Below are 10540 nucleotides of genomic sequence, written 5' to 3'. Positions count from 1 at the left end.
CTGACCACTAAGGAAAGATCCGGATAAAACTGTGAAGACTCTAGTGCTCAACCTCACAAGGACCCGAAGGTATAAAATTGTTGGGGCCCTTGGGGAGTTTAGAAGTTTGCATTCGTGAGCATGGATATATAAGAAACTGCGTCAGATGCTACAAAAAACTTGGCCTTAAGTATTTTGGTCTATGTCGTTGGGCGTTAGATAGCGTGTTAGGATAATTTTTTTGCAATTTGTTGAAAACATTAGTCACGCCATAAATCATTTTTTGTGAATTTCTTACTTTCAAATTCCGACCTTAATGATCTATCTTTGATCGAACTGCGGCGATAATTAATTAAAATGCGCGTAAGTTAGTCTGAATACTCAACAGAAAAACCGTGAGTCTAGCGAAGGATTTTTTTTTGGTCATTTACCACAAATAATTACTACACAAGAAACTTTACGTACTTAAATAGTTTTCCCTGGACAAAAATAATTGCTCGACTTAAAGTTGTTGATGTCAGTGATGCACCCAAAAAGAAGAAAATCCCATCTTTTTCAGGCAATGATTTTTATTTCCCTGTGCTGCTTTAAGTCTCTTTCACTTTTTTCAACGGTCCCAAATGAGAAATTTTTGGGTGCCGGGTGAGTGCCACGTAGTGTCTGAGAAGTTCATTCGGGCCACTTAAAAGTGTGTTGGACAGTTCAAATTGAAACTTTCTCTTTCCTCTCACCCCACTACTCTTTCTCTCCTTTTCTTACCTCTCAAAATTCAAGCAGTTCAAAACCAGAATAGATGGCGCAGATGGATCGAACGAGCACCACGTTATACCCAATCAGCACTAAAAAAATTCTCCAAAAGAAGACAATAAACTTTAAGCTTTTTAACACCACTAAAAGATACTCCTACTATTGGAAACCAAAACGGGTAATGACACTAGCAACTTACTCCCTCCGTCCCAAATTCTTTGCCCGGTCCGCAAAACAGAGTGTTAAAAATAATACAATTTTTGCATGAAAAAATCAAAAGTTTTTCAACAACTTACTAGATATCAATGAGTATTTTTAATTTGTGAAAAAAGTTTGAATTTTTTCTTGAAAAACATGCATTATTTTTAACACTCCGTTTTGCGGACCGGACAAAGAATTTGGGACGGAGGGAGTATTTTTTAAGAAGACAATTTTAAAAAGACAATTTTAAGCTCAAAAATTATGAACTTATCGAAATCTAAAAATGTGCAATATGGATTTTATTTGGAAGATCTCGATGAGATCTTTTATACGATGCAAAAAAAATTGAAAAATTATTTTTCATTTGTTTTATTTTTAAGTTTGAAAATATGAAATAAGCTGTTTATTTTTTTAAAATATTTCTGGAACGGGGCCTTAGAGCATCAGCAGTGGAATAAGCAAATATGAATAATCAAACATGCCACATCAGCTTTTGATTATCTATTTAAATGTTGCTAAAGTTAGTAATGTCAAATCTCAAATTGGTTATTTTTTGCCCATAATCAAAACCAATAGGCCCTCCAAACATTTTTTCTTCATTTCAAGCATATTTTTTGAAAAAGTGATTTTTGAAGAAAAAAACGGTTTATGTTAGAAACAATTAAAAAAAAATAGTTTTTCGAAATAAAGAACAGTTTTTCAAAAACACCCTTTGTTCACTTAAGAACTGTAAATACAATATTTTGAGAAATTTTGAAAGAATTATATTTACACAAATAGTTTTAAAATTTTAAAAACTATAAATACAGCTTTTTAAAAACAGATTTTGTGTAAAAAACAATTTTCTATAAAATAGTTGAAATTTTAAAAAATAGATTTTTGAAAAACACACTTTATTTACTTATATTTTTAAAAAATTTGAAAAAATTGTTTTTTGTAAAAAAAAATTTATGAAAAAAACAGAATAAAAAATCTGAAAGTTAAAGTTTTTTTAAATTTTTTTTTGAAAACATTGTTGAGAGAGAGAGAGAGAGAGAATGGAAGAGATAAGCTTGTGTAATGTTGGTGTAGTTGATTGAGAGATAAAATTTGATTATTGACAAAATATTGCTAACTTTGATTATTGAAGAGCCAAAATTTAATGAGTTATTAAGAGATTGCTAGGTTTGATTATTCTAATATGAACACTTTTTTATTTAACATTATTAAATTTAACAATTTTTTATTTTGCTTATTCCACCGTGATGCTCGTTAGCAAGTAGCAATGCATGGAAAGATAGGAGAGAGACAGCACACGAGAGTGACGTTACTATGAGTGTCCTCGATTATCGGTGCCTTCGATCCCTCCGCACCACAAATTAATGTGTGTGTATGAATCTCACGTAGCCCCCTTTCATGCTTTTGACGGTGTCCGGACAAATTTATACTCCATCCGTCTCAAAATGTTTGTTCGGTCCGCAAAATAGGGTGTTAAAAATAATACAATTTTTGTAAGAAAAAATCAAAAGTTTTTTAACAACGTACTAGATATCAATGAGTATTTTTAATTTGTGAAAAAAGTTTGAATTTTTTCTTGAAAAAATTGCTTTATTTTTATCACTCCGTTTTGCGGACCGGACAATCATTTTGGGACGGAGGGAGTACATATCTTTTGGAGGATCGGAAATTCACCGTTAACAAGCGGATGCTCTACTTAAAGTCGGTGTAAATGCTTCATATGAACTGAGAAGAGTTATTAGCACCTAAGAGATTTCGTCTCTTTCATACATCTCCATACTTCAATTTATTGATCCGTCTTTAATTTTTTTTTTTTGCTAAAATGATAACAGATAATATTATAAATCTCAAGAAACAGTACAACAAGATGAAATTTCATCCCTAAATAAGGGATTAAGAAACCAAACAGGAAGGAACTCAGTCCAAAAATTATACCCAACTCTAACCAAACCAATTGCTCCAAACGACGGAGCACTGCAAAAAATAACCAAATACACCCACACACATCCACACAGGGGTGATAGAAGCCCTACAAACGGAGAGAAATCCCATACAGGAGACACCAAAAATCCGTCTTCAGTTCATTGTATACTTTTATGCCATATCGTTCATTTTTGTAAAATTTGCAGATTAAGATATCTATAAAATCTCAACATGATAGTAAAATTTTGATTAGCACCTAACTGAATATTACTTTATTTTGATAAAATGAATGATCTTATTTTTTAATTCTTTGCTGCCCATTCATTAAACAAAATCAATTATTCCACCATTTTTACAAGATGAACAATTTGAATCATAAATTAATACTGAGAAAAGAATTTATGAGCAGAGACTTAGAGGAATAGGGAGGGGAGTTTGATCCCATGCCCCATTAAATAAGTATTTATTTTTTTAAATAAGTATATATTTTTACTTATTTTTTAAATAAATAAATATTTTTTAAACTAAAAGTGATATACTGCAAAAGACTTTAATTTGGTTGGGAATGTAACCACTAAATAATTACACAGAAGGATTGAGTGGGCATGCAGTTCAAGGATATGCCACTTGTAGCAGAAGCAGACAAAGCCACCTGCATATGATTCACCCTCCCCACTCCCTCATAAGAACCCCATGCAACCATTATCATCATCAGCTTTTTGTTTGATTTGCAACCAAACCATTATCAACATTATACACTAATCAAATAAAACAATTCATTCCTATAATATAACTTTTTACCTAAATCCTACTATCATAAAACAAAATACACAGAGACGTGTTTTAAAGATTTTTCCACGAGTCACAATATATTGAAATCTGTTTTAAAGACGTTTTCATGTTCGCACTTTCACATGTGAGTTACATGACTTTAGATTCTAAACGCATATGCTCCCGCACGGATTACATGATTTTAGGTCCCAAGCGCGTCTCTCCTTATAAACCCTCCAACACCTCTCTCTTGCAAGTGTGTCAGCACCAACGGTTGCAGATACTTTCTCATCTCCTTACCCAACAAATCTCCATTATACCCACCCAGCACCAACATCTCATGGTACCCACTTTGTATTGAAAAAATTTCCCCATTATATATATATCATAACTCCTCCTCACTCTCACTCCATAACCACCCCATTCTCATATCTCCCTCCCCCGCTTCCTCAACCCAATGGCAACCATGGCGACAACCTTGACTCCCTTTCTCTCCTCCAAATCCAAAACCTCTTTCTTGGAATCCCACCGCCACTCATCCATACCCACATCTCGCCGCCTCCAACCCATCAAATCCACCCCAGGTAACCACCTCTCCGTTTCCATGTCCGCCACGTCTCCGCCGTACGATCTGAAGTCGTTCAAGTTCGATCCCATAAAGGAGTCGATCGTGTCTCGCGAAATGACCCGTCGGTACATGACGGACATGATCACCTACGCCGATACCGACGTCGTCATCGTCGGTGCCGGATCCGCTGGCCTTTCCTGCGCTTACGAGCTCAGTAAAAATCCATCTGTACAGGTAGAAAATCAAGTCTATAACTTAAATCCTTACTAGTAGTTATTTTATGTCGTTTCTGTAAGAAGTGATTTTGTAGTATCTGTATTTTTAACTCGTAGATAATTACGAAAATTTGTGAAATCGTGTAGGAGGATTTAACAAAGTATTCGGATCTAAGTTCTCTTACAAATAATTGTTCCATGCCCCTGATACACCACGCGGCGGTGCCCTAAACTCTTCTCTATCACAATGGGTTCCACGTATTCTGTGATAAGAACATATAGATGTGCGGTGGAAGATGAGTTTGGGCCGCCGCATTTTGTCCTGTTAAGGTTATTTGAGCTGCCAACTTTAATCGTCATCGGAATCTGTAGTTTTTAAATTATTTTAATCGGACGGTTGATATGATTTTGAAATACATTAGTTTATTTTTGAAATTTCATAATACATTTATCTTGAGGAGTCGCGCAATGTCAGCCGTCACAAAAGTGTTTTGTACGATCCGCATTAAAAACAATTTATATCGTTAATAGAGTGTTTTTAATCCGGATAGTCTAAAACACTTTTAGACGGCCAAGATTGAGCGTCATAAACCTTATTTACGGCTACTCGGTGAATAAGATTTTCTCTATCTTGAGATGAGCGAGTTTTTCGTTGCCATGGGTTTTGAGCCGGTGTTGTAATTTTCTTTTCCTGGATAAATATGTTTCGAAATCATATCGATCAAACGTCTAATCAATACGATTAATTGCATTCTTATCATCAAAACTCACAAACAAGGGGTTAAGCTCCCCTCCATACCCTTATACCCCACCGAATTCAATTTCTTTTGGCTCCACCCCTGGCCCACATGACACGAGCCTTCAAAGAAGAGATCTAAGCCGTTCATCTCGTAGGTCTCGCATTCAAAAACATGAGTAGGAAAAAACAGCTTGAAGTGGCTTTAAGATTATAAGTCGTCAACTTTAAACAATTTGTTCATATGGCTATCATTTCCCGATCAACCTGGTTCCTAAACTCATGTTCTTGAATGCGAGACCTATTCTTTTTGAGCATGGGATGGGTAAAAAATATTGAGTTGGCGGGGGTATGGAGGATAAGGGTATGGAGGGGAGCTTAACCCCACAAACAGCAGTCAACAGGACCATCCAAAGAGATTGATTGAGAGGATCCAAATCCGTTTTCAGTAATTGGCAAATAATCGCGTTATGACACATGAATACCAGAGCAACATGCACATGGACTAAGAGCATGCAGAACCAGTAACAAGTTATGGAAATTTTTTGATTAGAAGCCAGAAAGATTCATATAAAGTGAAGCAGATTTTGGAAAGAAGTTAGCATGTTTCATCCCCAATGCTTCCATATGATTATGCATGTACAGCTTACCTTATAGATGAGTGGGTCTTCCCCGAACAGGTGGCGATCATCGAGCAATCCGTGAGCCCTGGTGGCGGCGCATGGCTAGGCGGCCAGCTCTTCTCCGCCATGGTAGTTCGCAAACCGGCCCACCTCTTCCTTGATGAACTCAACATCGAGTACGACGAGCAAGACAACTACGTCGTGATCAAGCACGCCGCCCTCTTCACCTCCACGATCATGAGCAAATTACTTGCCCGTCCCAATGTGAAGCTGTTCAACGCCGTGGCGGCTGAGGACCTGATCGTGAAGGGCGGCAGGGTCGGCGGCGTGGTGACCAACTGGGCCCTGGTTTCGATGAACCACGACACCCAGTCATGCATGGACCCCAATGTGATGGAGGCAAAAGTGGTGGTGAGCTCTTGTGGGCACGACGGGCCGTTTGGAGCTACAGGGGTTAAGAGGCTGAGGAGCATTGGGATGATTGATAGTGTGCCAGGGATGAAGGCTCTTGATATGAATGCGGCTGAGGATGCGATTGTGAGGCTTACGAGGGAGATTGTGCCCGGGATGATTGTTACTGGCATGGAAGTTGCTGAAATTGATGGGTCCCCTAGAATGGTAAAGCTCTTTCTCAATTGATTTACTTATACTCTACTTAATCTCCATAGTCCATACTTCTTTATGTTTGATATTATGATTGCATAACTCAACTGAATGAATAATCATGCTCTGGTTTTCTCGTTAATGGTAGTTTTAGAACCCACGACCTAAATCAACGTTGTAGAAGATTGGGTTGGTTCTATTCTAGTACTAGATCAGTGTGGTTCTGGGTTTTGATGAGCAATACTATGTTGGCTGTTTGTTGAGGTGTCAATCTCAACCCACACCCATTTATCCGCTCACTTATAACTTGTCCAAACCCGCTCATATTCCAGGTTGGATTATAATTGGCTTAGACACAGCTCCAATCCGTTTAGAAATGGGCTTGCAATCATGACTTGCCTATTCCATCCAATGGGGCCATTTAGAAATGGGCTTGCAATCATGACTTGCCTATTCCATCCAATGGGGAACGGTCAACGACCTTGGTGAAACAGGCTGCATATATCTACAATTAGAATCTAACAGTTACGAGTGTGCTCCGTCAAATGGTGATGATAAATGGTCACTGTAATGTAAACATTCTTTAAGCATCGCAAGCTCAAGTAAGTTGTCCACGATAAGATTTTGTGAAACCCCCCGGATCAAATTAGGCTGGCCTTGGACAATAGTGTTTGTTCGGTTCTAATAGAAGATCAGTTAGGTTCTATGTCCAATGATTCCAGAGTCTAAAATCACCTTAACTGACCTTAGAAGGGACCTCGTAATTTAAGATAAATCTTTTTTAATTTAACAGTTTGCTTCACAGTTTAAGCATATTTTGAGTATGGATGCTTCTATGTGGAAACTTCTAGCATAACAATCAGAAGCGATGGGTTATAGTGTCAAAAGTGTTTCACAATAGAATTAAGGGTAAATTTTAGATACACCCCTTGTACTTTGACCGATTTTCAACTACACCCCCTTTACTTCATTTTTAAACACTCACACCCCTTAAACTTCAGACTAGTTTGGAACTGTTAGGAATTCCGTCAAAAGTAACGGAAAGACTCAAATACCCACTCGCATTCCCTTTCTTCATCATTCACATATTTTTTTTGCTCTCTCTCTCTACCAATTGCTCTGGTTCTTCTTCAGTGTTAGAGAAAGAAAGCTAGGATTTGGAAGATTGCAAATTGTCTGGTTGTCTGAATGGCAACGGGGCGGATTGGGATGCTCGATCCCCGAATCCAATATTCCTCTATTCAATTAGATTCTCAATTTCATTGTTCCCACTCCTTGAGCGATTCGAGTCATACCCAATTTGTGCCCACCGATTTCGACATCTTGAGCTATTTCTATCTCATGAACAATGATAGGGTTCAATTTTGTTTTCCCCCAAATGCAAATCGATAAAACCATGTCAACCCCGAATCTTGATTTTTGGTGACCCGAGATGAACCCAGTTTCTTATTACCCGATTTCTCGATTCATCAACTGAAAAAAGGTATTGGATTGATGAAGTAGGTATTAATCAAACAAATTAGGAGGAGGAGGAGGAGACGGAGTCAAGTGTTTTTGTAGTTGAAATGAGTGCTTTGCAATTTTCATGCGCGAGCAACACAAATTTACAGATTTTTTTTGGCTAGTTTCAACATCACCATTTGAAATATTGCTCCAATGGCAAAAGGAAAGTGGACTTTGATAAGAAAATCAAAACAGGAAGTAGCCAACTTTTACCCTCAACCTCAATTTGATCCAATAAGAGATTCATCAATCCTATTAGCAGTAGTCATTTCCAGTTTCCCAGAGGAAAAAATCTTCCATCAAAGACGAAGAGGACAAATCGAGATCGGGATGGTAGGAAAATCAAGATCGAAATGAGGTGGAGAGAGATGTCGGTGGTGAGTACACATGTGGGCGTCGGAGACTGATTTTGTACACAGAGGAGAGAACTTTTGTTGGGTTTTGTTCTCTCTCTCTTTCTCTCTAACATTGATCTTTATTTATTTTTTTTCTTTTTATGTAGTAGGGTTTGAGGTGCACCGGCGTTTCATTCTTTTGGAGAGGGAGGGAGGGAGAGAGAGAGAGAGAGAGAGAGAGAGAGAGAGAGAGAGAGAGAGAGAGAGAGAGAGAGATATGCAGAGGAAAGTAGTAAAATTTGTCCAACTTGGCAATTTTTACTGAGAAGATGAGGAGGTGGCAGAGGATGGGTTGGGGTTGCGGTGTGGGCGTGGGTGCTTTGTTTTTTTAGTCCTACCAGTAGGAGATATATGATGTAAATGGTTCTTAAAGGGCAAATTGGTCTTATAGAATATGTTTTAAGAGGAAAAGTTCCCTCCAATAGGCCATTACCTGTTTTTCGTTACTTTTGACGGAATTTTTAACAGTTCCAAATTAGTCTGAAGTAGAAGGGGTGTGAGTATTTAAAAATGACGTATTTAAAAATGACGTGAAGGGGGTGTACTTGAAAATTGGTCAAAGTACAAGGGGTGTGTTTGAAATTTACCCTAGAATTAACGCAGCAAAACAATCCTCAAAGCAACCTAAACTTCTTTAGGTTGGATTGTTAGGTTTCACGCGTTGATCAGTTCTAACTCCAAAAGTCGAGAATTGACCAAGCCCGATTACGTTATGAATTTGGTCATAAGCCAACATCAGTTTCTACTCCAGGGTTCTTTCAAGATGTGCAAAATTATATTGTTTTGGGTGGAGGGGAAAGAAGTAGAATCAGTAGTGTCTTCAATACCTGGCTAGTATGATTGATGATCGTTTGTTTGATGCAGGGACCAACGTTTGGGGCCATGATGATATCGGGACAGAAGGCAGCTCACCTGGCATTGAAGTCCCTGGGGCTTCCAAACGCAGTTGATGGAACGTATGTCGGTAGCACTCACCCGGAGATGATACTAGCCTCTGCAGATGCTGTCGAAACCGTGGATGCTTAATTAACCTACTCTAATAAAGAGATAAGAGTGGCAAAGTCTTGCTGCTGGGGGTGACGTGGTGGAGAATGAATAAGTAGGATCGGTGAACTCAATGGGTTAGTTTTGTTTAGGCTAAGTTTTGTGAACGTGTGTCTCTCCTTTATCTTTATCCTTCTTTTGGAACTTGGATGTTGAGTGGTTTTCATCCTTCAGTTGGACATATGACTCTCTCTCTCTCTCTCTCTCTCTCTCTCTCTCTGATCTTCTGAGGGGCATGGATGAGTTTGTCTAAATCCTTCGCTATCTAAGTATGTCTATATGGGGACTTCTTCAACTATTGCTGTTAGCCTGCTACTCTTTGGTCAGGGAGAAATCCATTGCAGCAACTTCTAACAATTTTCTTACAATGTTGGCAAAATCCGATCCTACAATGAATTAACCATCAAGTCCGCACTACACCGTGTAGTGCGACCGATCCGGCCGTCCATTTCGGCACGGACGAACTCTTAGAAATCTGAACCGTTCATTATTCGGATTAAAATATGAGCCGTCTGTCTTGACACTACAGCACTCCGGATCCACCACTGCATTGCGGTATCAGTTCGTACGCTGCATTGCGATTCTCAGCATTTCCTTGAACGCTTCCAAAAAAACTCATACAGACTATTCAGAATTTTCCCTAAAAATTCCTATGGGAATTCAACTTGAGATGTTAGGACAAACCAACTCAACTAAAACCAACTTAACTAAAATAACACGAGAGAACTTTCATCCTAAAGCCTTGTATTTTCTCCCAATGTCAAGTAGAACACATTTGGCAAATTTCATTGTGGTGTGTTAGGGCTGTAAATGAACCAAGTCGTTCGTGAACGGCTTGTTTGAGCTTGGTGCGTTAAGTTTTATTGAGCTCAAGCTTGTGAAAAAATTAATAAACAAACCTAAACATTAGCATGCTAGGCTTGACTCAAGTTCCAATCAGTTTCTACATTCGGTCGCAACCCGACAAGTGGTCGGGCAGTGTCCGGTGTACTTTTGGAAATCTCGATCAGACATCAGACGGCTCCAACCCGTCCCAAACCCGGTGTAAATCCAACCCGTGGACAGACCTGTGCATAATTTGCAAATACGAAAATCTGTCTATATAAAAGAGTGTAGTAATTATCTAAAATAAAAGGAAACTCTTTCTCCTACATAGATTTTCCTCAAATTTTCATCTTTTTACATTATTCAAAATTTTTAGTTTATTTTGTTTAGAAAAAAAACTAAGTTCAATC

At 38.2% G+C, this 10540-nt stretch overlaps 1 protein-coding gene across 1 annotated transcript; it reads left to right on the top strand.

Moving 5' to 3' along the window:
- The first annotated feature begins 3807 nt into the window (after positions 1-3807).
- On the top strand, positions 3808-9486 carry LOC131322345 (thiamine thiazole synthase, chloroplastic). Its single transcript, XM_058353646.1, has 3 exons — positions 3808-4420; positions 5818-6378; positions 9126-9486. Exons 1-3 carry the CDS (start codon positions 4076-4078, stop codon positions 9285-9287), a joined length of 1068 nt encoding a protein of 355 aa, XP_058209629.1. The 5' UTR covers positions 3808-4075; the 3' UTR covers positions 9288-9486.
- Positions 9487-10540: the final 1054 nt, after the last annotated feature.

The sequence above is a fragment of the Rhododendron vialii genome, chromosome 4a (assembly GCF_030253575.1).
Source record: "Rhododendron vialii isolate Sample 1 chromosome 4a, ASM3025357v1".
NCBI classification, from domain to species: Eukaryota; Viridiplantae; Streptophyta; class Magnoliopsida; order Ericales; family Ericaceae; genus Rhododendron; species Rhododendron vialii.
This window is presented reverse-complemented; position numbering and strand designations above follow the sequence as displayed.